Below are 21617 nucleotides of genomic sequence, written 5' to 3'. Positions count from 1 at the left end.
CCCTGAGAGACCGACCCCACAGGTCAGTGGCCAGGGTGTCAAATAGGAATTCCCCAAACACCACTCTGAATTCTCTTCTCCAAGAAAGACTGGAGTCACCATAAAACAGTCCGATCCCCTGTCCCAGAGAGATGGGACAGGAGAATACTATGGGTTGATAGTATCAAAAGCTGCTGAGAGGTCCAGCAAAAAGAGAGGCTGTTGTTGTTGTTTAGTCGTTAAGTCGTGTCCAACTCTTCGTGACCCCATGGATCAGAGCACGCCAGGCCCTCCTGTCTTCCATTGCCTCCCAGTTTGGTCAAAGTCATATTGGTCGTTTCGAGGACACTGTCCAACCATCTCGTCCTCTGTCGTTCCCTTCTCCTGCCTTCACACTTTCCTAACATCAGGGTCTTTTCCAGAGTCTTCTCTTCTCATGAGATGGCGAAAGTATTGGAGCCTCAGCTTCAGGATCTGTCCTTCCAATGAGCACTCAGGGTTGATTTTCTTCAGAATGGATAGGTTTGTTCTCCTTGAAGTCCAAGAGACTCTCAAGAGTATTCTCCAGCACCACAATTCAAAAGCATCAATTATTCAGCGGTCAGCCTTCTTTATGGTCCAGCTCTCACTTCCATACATCGCTACCAGAAAAACCATAGCTTTGACTATGCAGACCTTTGTTGGCAAGGTGATGTCTCTGCCCTTGGTTTGTCATCACTTTCCTCCAAGAAGCAGGCATCTTTTAATTTCGTGGCTGCTGTCACCATCTGCATTGATCATGGAGCCTCTTAAATAAGCAGGGAGACAATATACAGCCTTGTCGTACTCTTTTCCCAATTTTGAACCAATCAGTGGTTCCATATCCAGTTCTAACTGTTGCTTCCTGTCCCACATATAGATTTCTCAGGAGATAAGGTAGTCAAGCACTCCCATTTCTTTAAGAACTTGCCACAGTTTATTGTGGTCCACACAGTGAAAGGCTTTTGCATAGTCAAATAAAGCAGTAGTACATGTTTTCCTGGAACTCTCTGGCGTTCTCCATAATCCAGTGCATGTTAGCAATTTGGTCTCTAGTTCCTCTACCCCTTCGAAATCCAGCTTGTACTTCTGGGAGTTCTTGGTCCACATCCTGCTGAAGCCTACCTTGTAGGATTTTGAACATAACCTTGCTAGCGTGTGAAATGAGTGCAATTGTACGGTAGTTGGAGCATTCTTTGCCACTGCCCTTCTTTGGGATTGGGATGTAGACTGATCTTTTCTAATCCTCTGGCCACTGTTGAGTTTTCCAAACTTGCTGGCATATTGAATGTAGCACCTTAACAGCATCATCATTTAAGATTTTAAATAGTTCAATTGGAATGCCATCACCTCCAATGGCCTCGTTGTTAGCCATTTTTTCTAAGGCCCACTTGACTTCACTCTCCAGGATGTCTGACTCAAGGTCAGCAACCACACTATCTGGGTTGTCTGGGACATCCAGATCTTTCTGGTATATTTCCTCTGTATATTCTTACCACCTCTTCTTGATGTCTTCTGCTTCTGTTAGCTACCTACTATTTTTGTCCTTTATCAGGTCCTTTTGTCCTTCAGCTTTGCACAAAAATATCTCCAGTTTTCTTGAACAGATCTCTGGTTTTTCCCTTTCTATTATTTTCCTATCTTTGCATGGTTCATTTACGAAGGCCCTCCTGTCTGTCCTTTCTATTCTTAGGAAGTCTGCATTCCATTTTCTGTAACTTTCCCTATCTCCCTTGCATCTTGTTTCCCTTCTCCTCTCTGCTATTTCTAAGGCCTCGTTGGACACCCACTTTGCTTTCCTGCATTGCCTTTTCTTTGCAATGGTTTTTGTTGCCACCTCCTGTACAATATTATGAGTCTCCATCCATAGTTCTTCAGGCACTCTGTCCACCAAATCTAGTTCCTTAAATCTGTTCTTCACTTCCACTGTGTATTCATAAGGGATTTGGTTTAGATTATACCTGAGTAGCCCAGTGGTTTTCCTAATTTTTTCGGTTTAAGCTTGAGTTTTGCTTTAAGAAGCTGACGATCAGAGCCACAATCAGCTCCAGGCCTTGTTTTTTGCTGACTATATAGAGCTTCTCCATCTTGGCGTGCTCTGGTCCATGGGGTCACAAGAGTCAGACATGACTTATCTAGTTCTAACTTAACGACTAAACAGCAACAACACATTGCCCCTCTCTTCAGTGAGGTGGGTACTCAATTTGCCAACCTCAGAACCATGGAAGACTGAGTGAACCTTGAGCCAGCTACCGGGGATAGACCCCCTGGGTCATGAACAGAGTTTTGTCTGCAGTACAGAAGTTTAACCACTATGCCATGAGGCTCAAGCAAATATGAGATGGATTGACTCCATAAAGGAAACCACAGTCTTGAGGTTACAATTGCTGTGTAGGGCTGTTGAAGGCAGAACATACTGGAGGTCACTCATTCATGTGGTGGAAATAAGTCAGAGGCAACTTTATGACACATAACAATGCTAATGCAAAATAGAGAGAGAAAGGATTTATCAAAATTATTTCACAATTAACACTACAGGTCAAGAGAAAAAGGGAAGACTGGACTAGTTTTTATTAGCAGTGGCCATGCTAGATATCCTTGAAACACTCACAACTCTTGTCTCCAATTATTTAGTAGGCTCTGCGTTATACCACTATGTTAGCATATCTTCATATACAACTATATGTCAATATATTCATGAGCTTCAGAAACTTGATTTAAAATAAAAAGAAACAAAAACTGAGGGAGTATGTTTTCAGGAACACATTGGATATACCTTTGAAAGCTATAATCCGTAATTCACACAATGAAGGCTTAAAAAGAACACCAAACTTTCAGACTGCACCATGAGGTTATTAAATGTTTTTAAAAAAATTTAGAACAGTAAGCCTTTTGATTACAGGATCCTAAGAGCCAGCTGAGGAAGAAAGCTGAGGCAGACCCCAGGGAGCTTGCAACCAAGGACAGCTAACAGGAGTTTGACTGGGGAAAGATAGGAAGGAAAGGTCTACTGGAGGAAGGGACAAAAGAAAGGAAGAGATCAATGAGACAAAAGCAGAGAGGTGAGTATTTATAAACACTCATCCAAGAGACAAGATAAAACAAGAGAATTAAATTCAACAGGGGTAAGTGCAAAGTACTGCACCTAGGAAAAAGAAACTAAACACACAGTTAAAACATGGTGGATACCTGGTTCAGCAATACTATGAGTGAGAAGATTCTTGGAATAATTGTAAATCACAAGGTGAATATTAGTCAACAGTGTGATGTAACTATAAAAAGACAAATGCTATTTTAGGCTGCATTAACACAGATGCATAGTCTCCAAATCCCATTAGGAACTAGTTCCCCCCTATCGGGCACTGATTAAGCCTCATCTTGAGTACGGAGTCCAGTTTTGGACACCGCACTTCAAGGAGGATGCCGACAAATTGGAACAAGTTCAGAGGAGGGCAACAAGGATGATCACAGGGCTGGAAACCAAGCCTTATGAAGAAAGACTGAAAGAACTGGGCATGTTTTTGAGAAAAGAAGACTGAGGGGACATACAATAGCACTTTTCAAATATTTGAAAGTCTGTCATACAGAGGGGAGGCAGGATCTGTTCTCAATCATCCCAGCATGCAGGACACACAACAATGGGCTCAAGTTGTAGGAAGCAAGATTTCGGTTGAATATCAGATAAAACCTCCTAACTGTTAGAGTAGTTTGGCAATGGAACCAATTACCTCACGAGGCTGTGAGTGCTCCAAAAGTACAGTGGTGCCCCGCATGATGACGATAATCTGTTGTCAAAATCGCTGTACAACGAAATCGTCGTCATGCAAAAAAAAAACCCCATTGGAATGCATTGAAAACCAGTTAATGCGTTCCAATGGGGAAAATACCTGCTCGTCCAGCGAAGATCCTCCATAGGGTGGCCATTTTGTGAGCACCGATCAGCTGTTTTTAATGCCTGTCTTCTGAAACAAGGTTCGGAAAACAGTGGGAGGCCATTTTAGAAACCCGACGATCAGCTGGGAAAATTGTCGTCCAGTGAAAAAATGGTTCCTGAAGCAGGGACCTAATCATCGTTAAGCGAAAAAACCCATAGGAACCATCATTTTGTGATCGCTATAGCAATTGCAAAAGTCATCGTCCAGCGATTTTGTCGTCATGCGGGGTCGTCATAATGTGGGGCACCACTGTAGAGGCATTCAAGAGAAATACTGCTCTAGACACTCCAGTATTCTTATTCAATTGTCATTTCGATGTATAAACATCTTCTATTTCACATGTACAGTACGTGAACATGTGAAAAACGTTCAGCTTTATTAATTACCTATCATCTGAACACATAGACCCTATCTGTTTGGGGCAGCTAGGAACAGCACAGAATGATCAGTGTACGGATGGGATATCACCAAAAAATATTAGGGATCTTCCATGTAGCATGTGGAACTCTGAATTGATACTCTTGAATAGAATGGGGAAGAACCGGATATTGCCATGTATGCTGGCTATGCAGCTTCTAAAAGTAGTCCTTCTTTGGGTTCCTTCATTCCCTACAGCCTGAAAGGGCTTACCATAAAGGATTCTGAAGAGCCCAAAAAGGTGGAGATGAAGCCAAAGGTTGCTCATGAAATCAAGAAGGTTCAACTGACAAGCACTTGAACTGTCATTCATGGCACAGACACAATGTTCAAGTGCTTGTCGATTGGCAAAAAACATTATAGAGTAGGGAGACTGAAAATTTATAAGCTCTGACTATGGTTTTGGACTGTAGGGGTGAAAAGGGTAGTGAAGATGACTTTCCTCTACCCCCACAAGAAAGGACTCTTTGGACTAATGCTAATTTCTGCTATAAATATTTCCATGGGAAGAAATAGATGGTGGAGAAACATTGTACTGTAAATAGTTGATAATATATGTCTGCTTGTTTGAATACTGACATCTTCAAAATGATGAATGACACTGGGGTGTTGTTTGTGGTCCTTATTCATCCAGAGGAAGAATGTATCCCTTCACTCTACTCCAAATGCTTAAATGTCAATACCAGAAGTACAGCACATCTAAGCATTAAAGAAAACTCCCTTAAATACTGGAAAGATCAAACAGAAGACATAGGACAGCATCACTAGAAATGTATAGTCTTAATTAGTTACCTTTACGCAATCTAGTCTTAACCCATTTTCTGAAAGTCAAATCTGTACAGTATTATTCTCAAGATAGTAACAGATGATGCACATGTTAATTATCAGTATGAGTATGAACCCCATTCATACTCAAAGAGAGATCATACTGTTAACTATACTGCTGTAGGACAGGCAGACTAATCTGCTTTAATTCTAGGAGAAAAGAAAATACTGTACCTGAACAAAGGAAAAGATTTGGAGAGCATGTAACTTAGAGGTCTGTGAGTAACACAATATTCCCCTGCTGCCAAACATCTGGTCTTCTAGGCACTACACACTAAACTTTCCTCAACAATAAATGCTGCTTTCGGATTAAATCCCCAAAGTAATTTTTTGCCAGACTAAAAAATTACTATACTCTTACCCAAAGTTATATGACCTATGAATTAATTTATATATCAAGCCTGTACACAGGCATTTACCACATTATCTCTGCTAAAGGAAAACCTACCACACAGAAAAGCTTTTGATAACCTAAGACTGCTTTTTTTACTACCATTCCAGGCACCACTATACCACAAATTACTGATGTGTGGGTAAGCAGCTGTAAAAAATGTTTATTGTTTAATAATTTTTGTGGATGTACTAGGTTGTTTTACAAAGACACCACAATCGAAAAATATTTCCAAGTTATATATGCAGATCCTGTTGATGCATATTGAGCAGTACAACAGATTACAGCTATGAATTCCCCATCAAGGTTCTCTCTAATCCATGTGCTTGCGTGCACAACTCCCCCTCCCAATCGTGTTCAACCACTTTGGTTCTGTTTGCAATGGGCCTGCATGGGGGGAGGGGAGTCACACATGCACGCAGTGGCGAAGTTGTGTGAGAGAGTCCTGCCCAATGGGGCTGAAAAGTAGAGGGTATGTTGTTCCCCACACTCTTTTCCGACTATTTGTTTATTATTTATTCATTTAGTTATTACTTTATTTACTGACCATCTAGCAAATTGCTACTCTAGGCAGTATACATCAGACTAAACACACATTATACAATAGAATGCCCCAGATATAAGTCATAACCCAAGACAGGAGACAAACAATTTCTGGAAAACACTACAATACTATATTATTCCTTTCCACCTTCCTATGTCCCGGGTATTTGAGGAGATTCTTCCCAAAGGCTTTGAATAATTCTGGTTTTTTAGAGCTTTTTAACCATGCAAAGAGAGGGCACCTGTCACATTTCCTGTGGGATGGCATTCCATAGAGATTGTGCCACAGCTGAGAAAGTCTACTTTCTGGTTACCACTTTCAGGCTTCTCTGGAAGTTAACACCCACAGGCGTGATGTCTGTGAGGACCAGGTCAGATGGTCAGTCCAAACTTGGCAGAAGGTGTTCAGACAAGCAGCGAGGACCCAAAACAGTACTTATTATGGAACTACAACTATCACAGATACAAACCTGAATCACTTAAAATTTTATAAATAAGCAAAAATTCCAAGAGAGGCTTGTAGACAAACAAAATTAACAGAATCAAATAACTAGTATACGTAGTTACATCCATCAACAAATAAATGTATGCAGAATAGATATGCTTGAGAACCGCCATATGAATTCATCATAAGGTTCCAATAGCTATGTGCTACAAATCATACTACTAATGTTTATTAGTTCTGAACTACAACAATGTAGTTGAATGTTCTGTAAACAATAAACTGGAAGCAGGGAAAACAGTTATAGCTGAAAGATCTCTTTATTGAACAGGTATTATAATGATTCTATATCATGAGGTAACGGCCAGAATCTTATTGCTTTTCACTGCACACGGGATCAATTCATGGATTGCTAAATGCCAAGTTGATGGACATGAGACTGACATGATGAATAAGTGACTCATACTTCATCAATTAGCTAGTGGCTTCCACAATTTCCCTTCTGTGCACAGTAAAAACTTTTAGTAGTTTAAAAAGGGCATCGTCAACCACTGCCTTTGGACCTTGGAGGAAGAAACTACATGATTAAATCAAATATTTCTGATCAGTTACTTTAATCATAGGCTTTGATACTCAAATTCTAATCAGATAATGAGAAACTTAAATTGAGATTTTTTTTTTCAGCCTCTGGTTTTCCATATATTTTGTGCTTCAGCTCTCAAGAATCCCTAACCACTGGCCAAACATGCTGAGTGCTGAAGTCTAAAACACTGGAATGACCGAAGGTTAAGAACCCCTGCTCTAAAGTGTTACTGAAAGGCCTAGTATAATCTGAAGGCATGTAACTCAATTCCACTCTTGCAGCTCTGACTCTCTAAGTTTCTGGGAACCATATGTAAGATTTTCTGAGAAAGAGAAGGATATAAATCAAATAAATAAAGTACACTTGCACTTACATTGGGGGAGAGATTTAGTACAGCAACTGAATCTAATTCAATTGTTTTTTTATAATCTATTTTATGAACATGTTATGTTGTGCTTCTGTATCCATAATTCAAAATGCCATTAAATTGCCCAATACTGCTGCACAATATTGTGCCTACACAGCCAGCAGGAAAAAGAATGCTAAGCTTTACACAGCAAAAGGCAGCCTGAATATTCACAACAATGATAGGAAGATGGTCTACAACAGTAGTTCCTAACCTTGGGTCCCCAGATGTTCTTGGACAAAAATTCCCAGAAATCTTCACCAATAGCTGTGCAGACCAGGATTTCTGGAAGTTGTAGTAAAAAAAAAAATCTGAGGACCTAAAGTTGAGAACCACTGGTCTACAGGATACCCTGTGCTCACTACCATTTACAAAGTGACAAGCAAAAATTCCAGAAGCTGAATTTTTTTTTATCAGTTAGCCACTTCTCATCCAAACACAAAGCAATTGTCATGGCTGTTTTTTTGACAAATGTGAACAGATTGGACAGGAAGCAATACAAAAATTCTCCCCAGGGAGTCAGCTAATTGGGTCCTCACTGATAGGTTCAAAAGTTCAGACTGCCCCAGACCTGGAACTGATTTTGCCTTTGAAGACCTATGTCAAGAGCCTAAGATCAGAAATTCTGAGAAAATGTTCACTGATAGCATTCATGGCTAAAACTAACACAACTAACCTCTGTGCTTTTGAAATGCAGAAATATTTTGAATATGCCTTATATGCAAAAAAATAGGCTATTTGCTACATCTGTGTCAAATCTGGTTCTGATTCACAGCCCAGTTTCAAAGTTATAGTTTTTTCTTTGTGCTGTCCCCATTTTTAGATTTGCCTTGTAGTGTGTTGATTTGCTCTTCTGCACAGTAATATCACTGCACTGTTGTGAGGAGTTAATATATTTGACCCTCAAATTCTTCCACTACGGATAGTAAAATGGTAGCCTGCAGGGCAGATCTGAAACATTAAATGAAAGTTTTGATAATCTATTTCATCAGACTCCCAGCTGTTTATGAAATTCTAATTGATATAGGGTAAAATACTTTTAAAAACTTTTTAAATATTGCAACAAAATATTAGGTAACATGAATGTAATGTTTGCTTTCTCTATTTCCATGAGCATCAGCTGTGAAACCTTTACCTGTAGATAGTATCAATTTTCAGGCAACAAGCTTACCAACCAAAAAGTACTTCCTGACCATTGTGCTGCAAATAATGCTACCCAGAATATACTGTATGTCACTTCATCTCATATGCTACCATAAGAACACTTTTTCTCAGTATCACGAACTGTTATGAAAGTATGAACACACCAGGAATAAAAAAACTGATAAGGGAGGAAGCAACTAAGAAGGGAATTTATTTTTGGTGGAAGGTGATTTAGTGGAAAGGTGGGGTAAAAGATACTGACATGCTGAATATATGAATCACTCCACCACTTGCAAAAAATAAGTAAAACAGAAGCAAAGGTCAAAGCATTACAAAGAAAACTTACAAGAAATAAGAAGGAGGGGATATGATTCATTGGTTATAATATTTTCAGTTTTGTACATTAATTATATGTCAGAAAGCTGTTTTTCACCTTATCCTATGTTCCATTTTTGGTCGCACCACACCTGTGGAGGATAGGGACTCTTACATCTATACATACTACATATGCAGGTGCTACTTGGCATATTTACTGAAAACTCTAATATGTAGAATAAGGGATAACTACAAAGATAGAAATTGCATTAACATTTGTTTAGAAGTCAGTGGTGGCGCTGCGGGCTAAACCGCAGAAGCCTGTACTGCAGGGTCAGAAGACCATCTATCGTAAGATCGAACCCACGCAACGGAGTGAGCTCCCGTTGCTTCGTCCCAGCTCCTCACCAACCTAGCAGTTTGAAAGCATGTAAATGCGAGTAGATAAATAGATACCATCTCAGTGGGAAGGTAAAACGGCATTCCCTAGCTATGCTGGCCACGTGACAACGGAAGCTGTCTTCGGACAAGCGCTGGCTCTACGGCTTGAAAACGGGATGAGCACTGCCCCCTAGAGTCGGACACAACTGGACTAAAAATGTCAAGGGGTACCTTTACCTTTAACCTTCACTTATTAGCTCGCTATGTAAGAAAATATTCCATGCTGTTTAAAAAAAGAGCTGTTTAACAGGTGGTTATCAATAAGGATTGTTTTTACCAAGAGTAAAGCAATGGATAAAGCACCTTGGCAAAAGGGAACATCCCTATATAATAACTATATTTTGAAATCAATCTTTGATAAATTCCACAGCAGCTTAGTGGTGTCTGGCAAACCAGAGATCAGTTTACAGTGAAAACTGAAACAAAAATTTGGAACACATTGGGAAAGATGGAATATATCTTCAAGGTAATAAATAAAAATCCACAATAGACTTCAAAGCAGTGATAAAATTATTTTACTTTCATTTCTTGTTATTTACGTACTTAAAAATTCCATTTTGAAAAATTATATAAAAAACAAGACCATAGCCAGCTCTTCCAGCAGCCAGCATAGCTTGCCTATTTACCACAAGTTATAAAGAACACCATGAACCACAGCTGACACCTAGTAATCCAGAAGCAATCTTGTGTGCAATTTTACTTGAAAGCTACAAATAAGGGAGTATAATTCAAATTAATCTACTGATCCCCCATAATATAAATGCCATTTTATCTGGATAGATCTTAATTTTATTGCTCCCCCACCAGTCCACTGATTATAGGCTAGCACTCAACTCTGATTAAAAGAAGATACAGAATTAAGATGTTAACATATTGGTGATAGAAGTTTCAGTGCCCTGCTACCCCACTAACCCAGCAATTCGTAGAGTTAAAGCCCGCTGTCAAAGAAAAAAGAACCACTTAGAGTGGTGCCTTGAAAGTTCAATGATGAAATGCAACTTGGGAGAGTACTGAAAGGTATTGTGATGCCCACAAAAATCAAGAGAATCTTAACAGACACACTTCTGTCTCTATCTCACACATTTACTATTATCCACCAGGACAACCAAGAAAGACTCAGTCCTTAAAGCCAGGCCTAAAATGAACACAGATAGTGAACCTCATCCAAGAGTGTCTAAAGTTGATCACCACCATGTCTTTGTGTGCCTGCCTGCTCTAAAAGGAAGGCTTCTGACTACGAACACATATTCTTTGTTATTCATAGGAAGCAAAGAAAAAAAGTCATTTTATCCAAATTTGCTTACAGTTAAATATTTACTGCACTTCAATAGAGCATTCCAGGAATAATCTCTAGGTCAAAGAAAAATTTAAATTAAGCAAAATATGTGAAAGGTGTCAATGTATGAACACCAAATACACCTGCAAAAACTTACGATAACGTACTATTAACAATAAATGTTAAGACAGCATAAAAATTCTTGAACAACCTTGCAAGTAAGTCATGACACTACACACATATATTATGCAGCAGCAGCAAAATGGGAGCAATAGTGGGTGCAGCCAGGATGGATGGTCTGTGATGACAGCTACCACTTTACTGTTCTTTCCAAGATAGTTGCTCATTCTCTGGTAATGACAAACAGCATGGTTGGGCAAAGTAAAAATCTGTTAGGTACATTTTAGGTAGGAAACACCTTGAAGTACGGCAAAAAATGGAAAGAAATCATATGCTCCAACACAATTATAACTGATTAAAAGTTTAGGCAATGTAACATACTAATTCATTCACTTCTTAGCTCTGTAATACCTAATGTGTTCTGCTGTAATCACTTTCAACAGTTATCCTTTATCAGTTGGAGTTAGATACAGAGCCATATTCAACCTAACTTTTCTCCCTGTCCAAGCCTGAACCCTTTTCATCTTTTTATTATTATATTATCTTTTGCTGCTGCTGTTGCTACAGCCACAACTTCATGCTGCTGCTGGCCTTCTTTACCTACTGTCTTATGAAGTATCAACAAACATACTATAGCTTTCTTCATGTTTGTTGTTTAGTCGTCAAGTCGTGTGCAACTCTTCGTGACCCCATGGACCAGAGCACGCCAGGCCCTCCTGTCTTCCACTGCCTCCCGGAGTTGGGTCAAATTCATGTTGGTCGCTTCCATCTCGTCCAGTTTTCTTCTTACACTGTCATTAATTAATAGGCCTTTTCAAGAAGGCTATAGTGCTTCTCGCTTCCTGCTGACAAGAAGCAAATATATGGATTATATGGTATTCAGAATTTAGTGCAACTTCTTTGTCTGCTGTAAGGACATTAAAATGTTTTTCAAAAAGTAGTTATTGTATCTATAGAAGCAAGCTCTACTCAAGCTTGTCAGGAAGGCACTAATTTCACCACCCTGCACCTCCACAGAGAAATATGTAAATCTGAGTGTCTTGTTTATCTGTTTGTATCAAATGAAAACAACACTAAAGCAGCAAAATTCCAACATCAATTAGAAACCAAGAAATAAGTAAAACAGACTAACTCACTCCTACCATTTTTCAACTGGATTTGCATTGCAGTGCAGAAAGAATGTATTTGGAAACCAGCAGTGCCCCAACACAACAAACTGCTATTTCAGAAACATGATAGTATAACATTGTTTCTATTTCTTCTGGATTAGCCAAATTGACAAACCCCTCCTACTGAAGTCCATATACAGTACAGAAATCAGTTTTTAGTTGCAATGAAATTGCTTCCCCAGAATACCCTCATTCTGCATTTGCTAGGTAGGAAAGCAGCTGCAACTCATCCCAAAAAGCTTTTTTTTTTCAGTGCACACAGAATTAGAGGTTTATCTCATGCCTGAAGCAGTTACAGCAAGAATAAGAATGTAACAAAACAATAACTCTAAATAAGAAACAGACATTCACCCAAGAAAGAAGAGCTTACCCAAAACACTCAAGCTTCTTTCTAACTTTCTAAAATTCTTCTCACCAGAAGACAATAAAAAGAGCTGATTTTTTTTTCTGAGAAGAGGAGCCAGCAACACCATATCTTTAAAACCCAGCAAACAACTTCAAATGCTGATTAATTCCATCTTCTCTTCTGCTAGTTACTCAAAATATCCCTTGCCATTTGTACAGGAAATTCTGAAAGTCCATGGTTGTATCCAGCTGCCACTGTCACACTCTGAGGTAGCAAAATAACAACATTCCATTCTAAAAGTTTTTATTTGCCGGTAAAATACCTCTTGGACAAAAAACACACAACCTCAGATAATCTACTCTCTACTGCTAAAATTCTTTACAAACAACAGCAAGGTGAATTGATTTTATTTGTAATTTCTGGAAGACCACACAAGACGGTAATTCATGCAATAAATTAAAACAGACTAGTTTAACTGTGTATCAATTAAATAGTGTTCTAGTAACATATCAAAACCTCACCAAAGCAAAAAAGGGTGACTAGACTAAAGTAATTTGTGAACGCCAGGATTCTGATACTAGTAATCCTTCTCACAGAGAACTTCATTAATTTATCTCCCTGAAAATAGAAAAGATGGAATCATGAAAATTTAACTTACGGGGAGTTTTCTTAAGAGATGTTGCCTAATTCAGGTTTGCAGAACAAAGGGGATGATAATTCTACAATGCTGAGGGAAAACCAGAGTCAAGGAAGAGGGGTGTGATCGTAATTAAAGCAGCAATTCTACACAACTGTGTTTTTTAATCCCACTGAAAATAATCAAAATTGAAGAAACTTATCTGTGAGCAAGCAAACAAGGGTGTGTGCTAACCAATCACAGGCCTTTGTCACAAATACTTTCATCATTTTAATAACTTACATATCTGAGACTCATAAATACAAGGAAATGTGCATAAGAACCTATGGCCACCACGCCTCCCTTTGCCACATTTTTTCTGTCTTTTTAATGGAAAATATTGTAATTCCTTTTCATTCTCCTATATTACGGACGTATACTTCTGTATTATAGACGTGTCAGGCAAACAAAATTATAATGATGATCAACACAAGGTACTAAAGAAAAAATTCATTAAAAGCCTTAGCATTTTATTACTTTCATCTTTTAAAAGGTGAAGGAACCATCTCTAATAAAATACATCTTCATTAAAAAAAACTTTCACTCTGTTAACAAGATAACAAACAGCATGCATGCCCAGAATTATATTGCTGATGTGGAGCACTTAAAATCTGAGGCAACGTTTAACATCTGGAAATTTCAGTAAGTCTGTAGCCCTCCCTTTTGCAAAACAAAAAAACTTTTGAAGAATAGTGCACATAATGAGATTAAGAAGTCAGAAAGAGATTCTGTAAGCCTTCCAGTGTCAAGAGAAGGAAAAACAAGATGTTTCCAAGCTTAATATATGTTTAATTTTTCAAATAAAGAACTGCTGCCTATTCAAATAATAATGATGATGATAATCAGATCTCTCACTTTGGACATTAAACTCTATCTTATTGAAAACAGCAAAGTAAAGCAGAAGATTGATTTTTACACATCCTAAAATTTCTGTCCCTTAATACCTTGGATCAGGCAGACAGAGCAGCTCTGCATAGTATGAAAATATTTTTACAATTCCCTGATTTATTGCAACGCTATTCACGGGTAGCTGAGGTAGACGGTCACCTGGGCTGCCAAACTGCAGAAGGCAACAAACTGAATTGAACCAACTTGAGCTGAAGGTGTTACCACACTCTGCTCAGGTTGGCCATATTATTTTGAATGTATTATCTGCAGTGAGCTAGACAGCAAGAAGTGTCTGAAAACATCCCCCCCCACTAGCGCCAAAGAGTCTACAAAAACAACTTTCTTTCAATTAATGCTGAGGTATGTTTCTTTCTGTATTGTGGAATACAGGATTGTATGCATATCTAGGTCCCTGTAGAAAGCAGCAGCAAAGATCATCACATCAGGTTCAGACCCCACATATCCACTGTGTAGTCCAGCAAAGCTGAACAATGGGGAAAGAAAGCACTCTTCAAGGAAAGCACTCCTAGAAGTGACCCTTGAGGCTTCTCAATTAATATAATTTATACTGAATTTTCAATCCGAGATTTCTTGGCAATTTAACCTGTGATCAGAGTTTTTAAGAATGATGAACTGTGAGATAAACAGTTATGAGATGCAGCACCTTACTGGCACGATATTATTATATTTCCTCTGTGAATTTCTTCCTGAAACACAGACATCAAATTCCAGCATTTTAATACTTTGGCTCAAGACACTGCTCTTTGGGAGAGTTTTTAACTGACCTCTTCACCTTATTATTTTAATGTTTTTCCTATATTTGTATTTTGTGATATCTTCTCATAACTTCTTATGTTTTGTGTATTATGTTTTCATGCTGTAAGGCAATTTCAGTTCACTTGTATAAAAAGATCAGAATACCAAAATTTCTAATAGATTAACAAACCAGAATCAATCTATTTTATTTTATTTTAAAAACATCTTCCTTTGTACTCTTTATCAAAAAGCACTCCATAAAAATCATTGTAATTCTCAATTCATTATCTTCCTTCCCTTTCACACAGAGGATCAGTTTGTACAACATAGATTGGATCTATGCTTGCAGGTATATACCCTTATATTGTAACCTGCTTATGTTGACCCTCCTATGGTTTTCAAGGTAAGTGAGGTATTCAGGGAGTGGTTTTACTGATTCCATTCCTCCCATTGTGAGTTTCCGTGGCACAATGAGGATCTGAACCCTGTTTTCTTGAGTCCTAGCCCATCAGACTATGTACTATACCACATTGGGTATGCTTGGAGTGCTACCAATGAAACAATGATATTTAGCTGGTCATGATGAAGGTTGCCACAGATTCCAACAAAGTCTAGCGCTAACCACACTTTTCCCCAATACATATATTCAGGCACTCAAATTAACTCTCAAAAGAGCATAAATTCATGTATGCAAAACACAGATCTGAACTAAGAATCTAGGATCCAATTATTACTACTGCTGTCTATGTACATGCACACCTGAAATCCCCATAGTATATGTATATGCAACATACCCTCTAATTTTTAGCCCCGCTGGGTAGGGCTCCATCTCTTACACTCCTGACTCTGTCCCCCTATGCGCAGGGTTACATCACAAGCAGAACCAAAGGGGTTGAAATGATCACTGCACAGAGAGACGCAGAGTTGCATGCGGAACTTAGAGGGAATCTTGTGTGTATGATTTTTTTTAAAAGCTATTTTGACTCACTATTTCTTCAGGTACAGCATCAAAATGAGTAAGCAAGAACGTTACTGGTATCATGTCAGCATTATCTTCAACATATATTACAGGTGATTGCTAAATCTGAACAAATGCTAGAGCTATTGTTTTACAGGCTGATGGATCACAAAAATTTGAAAAATCTGTTTGATTCCATTTCATAATCCATTTAAGCACTGATGTGCTGCTGCACATTTTCCTCTCCTACGCCATACCAGAGTCTTGAGTTTCCATTTTCATTGTTGCGTTATCTCTGGCAGACAGTGGCCTTGTCTGCCTTGTTGCTGCTGGTACAAACACGTTCATGAAGCAGCAAATTAACTCATGATATTTTTGTCACAACAGAACTAGCCCTTAGCAATCAATAAGGTCATCAAGACATTCTCCTGTAGAAGTACCCAGGCAGACAGAATCTTTTCTCCATTTTTATTAATTTCATGGGACAGGGTAGGGAATTGTTGTAGAAGAGGCAGAACAGTTAAATCTCTTCAGTCACATTTAGGTTAAATTGTATTTAAATGACTGAATTATACAGTTTCTTAGTGAGAGCAACTGAATAGGATACTACCTGCATGCATGAACATCTCTCTCCATAAGTAAGGAGCTAGAGACTTACCGTATAGGTAGGTAGGTAGGTAGGTAGGTAGGTAGGTAGGTAGGTAGGTAGGTAGGTAGGTAGGTAGGTAGGTAGGTAGGTAGGTAGGTAGGTAGGTAGGTAGGTAGGTAGGTAGGTAGGTAGGTAGGAAGGAAGGAAGGAAGGAAGGAAGGAAGGAAGGAAGGAAGGAAGGAAGGAAGGAAGGAAGGAAGGAAGGAAGGAAGGAAGGAAGGAAGGAAACTCAGAGATGGACAGTGGAATATGCCTTCTCCCAGCTATATTCAGATTATTAAATAGAATGAATCAAGAAAATCATATTTTAATTTCTGTCACTTTTATTATTTAAATAGTAACTATACATGTCACATAGTCATAGAACACTGAAATGGCTAAAATGATCCTTAAAAACCTATTCATACTATCAGAAATAACTGGAGAAATAAAAAGCAACTACCAAAATGTAAACAAAATGAACACAGTATTATATGCCTGACCTATGAAACTACGGAAGAAGTTCAATGTTTAGATGCCATGTTGATACACAGAAGAACTATTCACTTTAGTTCTAAAGGCAAATAAATAAAAATAAGACCTAATAAATAAGACCTATAGAGATCTCTAGGTCAGTATCCCATGCCAAAACACTTGTTCTTAGTGCTAGGTAAAGGTAAAGGTTCCCCTTGACATTTAGTCGAGTCGTATCCGACTCTAGGGGGCGGTGCTCATCCCCGTCTCCCAAGCTGTAGAGCCAGCGTTTGTCCGTAGACAGTTTCCATGGTCACGTGGCCAGTGCGAATTAGACATGGAACACTGTTACCTTCCCACAATGGTGGTACCTATTTGTCTACTAGCATTTGCATGCTTTCGAGCTGCTAGGTTGGCAGGAGCTGGGACAAGCGACGGGAACTCAGTCCATCGTGTGGATTCGATCTTACGACAGCTGGTCTTCTGACCTTGCAGCACAGAGGCTACTGCAGTTTAACCCGCAGTGCCACCATGGCCCTTTTAGTGCTTTCTTAGTGCTATTTAGCAGGAAACACAACAGCAACATATGGCTACAATTTAACAGAATAATTTCCATATAATTGCAGTATAACTATCCAGTTATTACTCCACCTTTCTATGGTTTACTACAGCGGTCCCCAACCCTTTTTTGGTCTGCGGACCGGCTGGGGAAGGCGTGACACCCCTGCACTATTGTGCATGCGCAAACGACAGTGCGGCACTCATACGCACGTGCAAATGGCAGTGCGGTGTTCATGCGCATGTGCGACGGCAGCGCTGCCATTTGGGCATGTGCATGAGTGCACGACTGCACAAGCGCTGCTGTTCGCACATGCGCACAAGCGTGCGTGCAGGCGCAAACAGCCTTTGCGGGGGCGAGTGAGTGGGGGGTGGGGCGAGAGGTCTGTCTTCGCGGCCCGGTTGAGCTCAGGCCAGGGACTGGCACCGAGCCACATACTGGGGGTTGACAACATCTGGTTTACTAGCATCCACGAAGCACAATCACAGCAAGAAACTCAAATATACTAATAGATTTAAAACTCAATACAGTGAAAGGCGAAAGATTTATGCGATCTGAAGAGAAACCAGAGTATAGGAATGAATTGCCGTCCTTAAGCGAAAATCGCCATAGGAAACATTGCTAAGCGAAACGCGGTTCCCCAATTGAAATGCATCTCAATGGGGGGAAAAATACAACAACAAATTAAAAAAGAGTCAGAACAAAGTCAAATTTGGTTAACAAAGGGTTTATTAAGTGCACTTTATGATTTCAAACATTTTAAACAGTAAACTTTAACTTTATAAATAACAGAAAAACATTTTTAAAACAGCAAACATGAGGCTGTTTAAACCATCGTTAAGCGAAACAGGGGACCCAAAATTTAATCACTATGCAAAGCATGGTCCCAACCATCGCTAAGCGAAAATCGCCCATAGGGACCATCATTAAACGAAGCGTAAAAACACTCCGAAAAAGTCATTGCTAAGCAATTTCGTTGTTAAATGAAGCAATCGCTAAGCGAGGCACCACTGTACACTGACTGCCTCAGCAAAACTTAAACAATTATTTTTACGACAATTACTTATGGAGGTGGTAAGCACTATCTTACAGGCATTCCCCCTTCTCTCACACACAAGAGAGAATACCCCTAAAATAATGTCTGTTGCAATTCACAGAAAAGTTATATAAATCCTACATGTCATCTAAACAGAAAGGAAGTAGTTTTTTTCCCAAACCACTGCTATCATTGATAAGCAGTTCATGAAAATATATCAAGTTTCTTCAACTAAAACTCAGAATTGAGTTGAGATTTATTTAACTGAAGGGCAGCCCCCATAATCATTATTAAAACCTTATTCACATTACAAAACATCTCGGTTTGTATGCATTAGCTCAAAGGCAATTACTTGGTCTTCACAATAAAGTAACAAGAGTAGAGATTCTTGATGAGGAAACAGATAGCAGATATGATGGTCATGGCACAACACAAATGAAAAGAACACATTCATATTTAAGCATGATAAGGATGGGAGCAGAGAATTCTTACTGAACACAGAACACAATGAGTTCCTGAGGGTTATGGCATTTGTATAGTTTGGAACTGGAATTGGTACTTGGGGGATTTGATTAGCTGTCTAAGGCTTGGTCAATTTGCTTAATCACTTCTTTAAATGTCTGTAGGGACACACAATGTCAGCCCATTAACAGCTTTTAAAAATCTTAAGTCCTCCCCTTAAAGGAGAAAAGCAGAGCAAACAACAGAATGGAGGTTGTGACTAGCTTTTTCCAAGCCTTTTATTCATTACTTTGCCAGTCAACATTTACAGTCAAGTGTTAAGTCAGATGCAAAAGTTGACTTCCCTACTCTTCCTTAAGCCAAGAGAGGAACAAAATGCAACGAATAACAAATATATTCTCCTTGAACCATTTGTAAAACAAACATGTTCAAGGACTGGTGGTGGTTTTAAAAGTGCTTACAACAGGACATATATTCTCAAGTTGAAAAAAAATACTAATTTATTCAGTGGAATGGCCTATAGTTCAAAGACAAGATACAAAAGGTTTGTAACCTTTCTTACTAATGGGTTTATTATTCACTGAAATCCTCCAACAATAAAATCTATTCTTTCTTTATATTTTATACCTCATTATAATTTCATTTTCTCCTGCATTAAAAAACAAGGTATTTCAAAATACAATACTGTACAACAGAAACCTAAACAATGAAAACAGATTCAAAATTGGCAAAATTTCACACAATTTTTATTAACACTGACACACAACGAGAGTGTAAACTTATTAAGTTACTTCACCATTCATCATTTGAGTCAAATATGAGCCCCCAAACAGCTCTTCAAAATACTACTTGAAATATTTTCTGTACGGGAAGCTTACTGGGTCGTAAAAAATACCTAAATACCTCATGCTACACAAATCTTTTTTCATAGCCTATTTTAAATTAATAATACTACACTGAGAAATGTACTTTAGTTTCTTTACTAATCTATCCAACTTCCAGTCCCCTACTCATTCTGGATGCCCTTTATTGCACATTTTCCAGGTCTACAACTTCATTTTAGAACTGGACTAGAATTATACATAGTATTCCAGGCATGGTTACCATCAAACATTTATAAAAATTAAACATCATAGGGGCGCTTTTACTTTTAATTCTTTTCCTAATGCTCTTAATATGAAGTTTCTTTTTCACAGAGACCCATACTGGGTAGCTTCTGGTTGAATTTGAACTACTGTATAGTAATCCTTTCCTGTTGTTTACCAAGCAAGCAACAAGCTAGTTTTCTGCTTATTGTGCTCCCTGACCCCAACTATAAGGTCGACATCCTCTTCAAGGTACCAATCACAACTCTAAGATTGCTTTTCTGGTCATTTAACACCAATTCAGTTCAACTCCATTCAAACCAAATCATTTATAATCATCAACAGCAGTGAAATATCTTTGGTTCTGTAAATCATTACTGACCATTAAACATTATGACCATTAATCGAAAACTGACCATTAGACATTATACAAAAAAAATGCCTATATTCAGATTCAAGTCTGGAGAAGAAGTACATATAGCAAGAATTTTCTTCAGATAACGTTTATTTTCCTGCAATAATAGAATTTTGTTTTATTTGTGAGGTAAAGGGGCACAAAGGAATCCCATCTATCTCAATTCCTCTCATGGAAAAGGAAGGAAAACTTCAATCACTATGACCTCAAAGTTAAGCAAACCACTTACTGTTCGGGCACCACTTGGGGACAAGGCTCCACTGGGAAGATAGGGACTTCCCAGCTCCGGGATCATCAGGAAGGGATAACTTGGATAAGGAGCCCCTTTGAAGAAGCCTCCATCTTGCTGTCTTCTGATTACTATGAACGAACAAAAACATTCAGGAAGAGACATGTGAGGGGTAAAATTGTAAAAACAAGCATATCAAGACACAATGGCTGAAATCCGGTTACCTTAACTATGCCTGTGGAAGACTGATGATGTCATCAGCAGGGAGTGAGTTTCAGAAATTTTCCTACTTCTGTCCCATGGCTCCCATGCATGGAAGCTGTGGGACAGGAGGGCAAAGTCTTGTCCAAAAACTCCCATTGTTTTCACATGATGAAAAAGATTACAGTGGAGCCATGGGATCAACAGGAAATAATTAATTTGAGAAAATTACTCCTGCTAGTGACACGATCAGTGTTAGTCAGACAGCTGTACTAACAGGATTTCAGTCTTTAAGATGCAAAAACTACAAAAATTAAAGAAAATAAGGATCAAGTTTTTAACTAGAATCACATAACAGAAATTAGTACTGATATTCACAAACCACTTAAACCTGTTTATAACTTGCACTCACCAAATCCTGCAATCAACTTAGTACCCAAAACCTAAAACAATTTACTTTGAACAAACGTGATATAATCTTGATTGAATTTAGCCATGTACAACTGATTGTATTATGTTACTCCCAAAAGAGAACATGTATGTTTCTATAAAGAATCACAGTCCCCATTTAAATGTGCTAAGTCAAGAGTGGGGAGAATGTGGCTTTCCAGATGTTGTTGTGTTCTGCTATAAATCCTAGTGAGAACAACTAACGGTCATGGAAACTGTGGTCCAACATTTGGAAAGCTACACAAAACTCACTCCATTATAAACCACAGTTTTAAGCAACCACATCACACTTGTTGGCAACATTAAAAATGAAAAAGAAAAGGGGGAAAGAAAAATACTATGACACTTTAAACTAACAGATTTATTTAATGTTAAGAGTTTATGGATCATCACTTTATTCAACACAAGCGCTAAAACACTTCTTCTATATTTATACATATTCCCATGATGG

The 21617-nt window shown here is 38.6% G+C and overlaps 1 protein-coding gene and 1 long non-coding RNA gene across 2 annotated transcripts in view; one reads left to right on the top strand and one right to left on the bottom strand.

The window, feature by feature from the left end:
* Nucleotides 1–21617, top strand: part of LOC144584198 (uncharacterized) — a 465271-nt gene that overhangs the window by 261054 nt on the left and 182600 nt on the right. The window lies entirely within an intron of this gene.
* Nucleotides 1–21617, bottom strand: part of TCF7L1 (transcription factor 7 like 1) — a 137126-nt gene that overhangs the window by 112124 nt on the left and 3385 nt on the right. The window contains exon 3 of the mRNA XM_072978999.2: nucleotides 20516–20646. Within this exon, the coding sequence (XP_072835100.2) occupies nucleotides 20516–20646 (131 nt within the window). The remainder of the gene's footprint in view (nucleotides 1–20515; nucleotides 20647–21617) is intronic.

The sequence above is a fragment of the Pogona vitticeps genome, chromosome 8 (genome assembly GCF_051106095.1).
Source record: "Pogona vitticeps strain Pit_001003342236 chromosome 8, PviZW2.1, whole genome shotgun sequence".
Taxonomy (NCBI): domain Eukaryota; kingdom Metazoa; phylum Chordata; class Lepidosauria; order Squamata; family Agamidae; genus Pogona; species Pogona vitticeps.
This window is presented reverse-complemented; position numbering and strand designations above follow the sequence as displayed.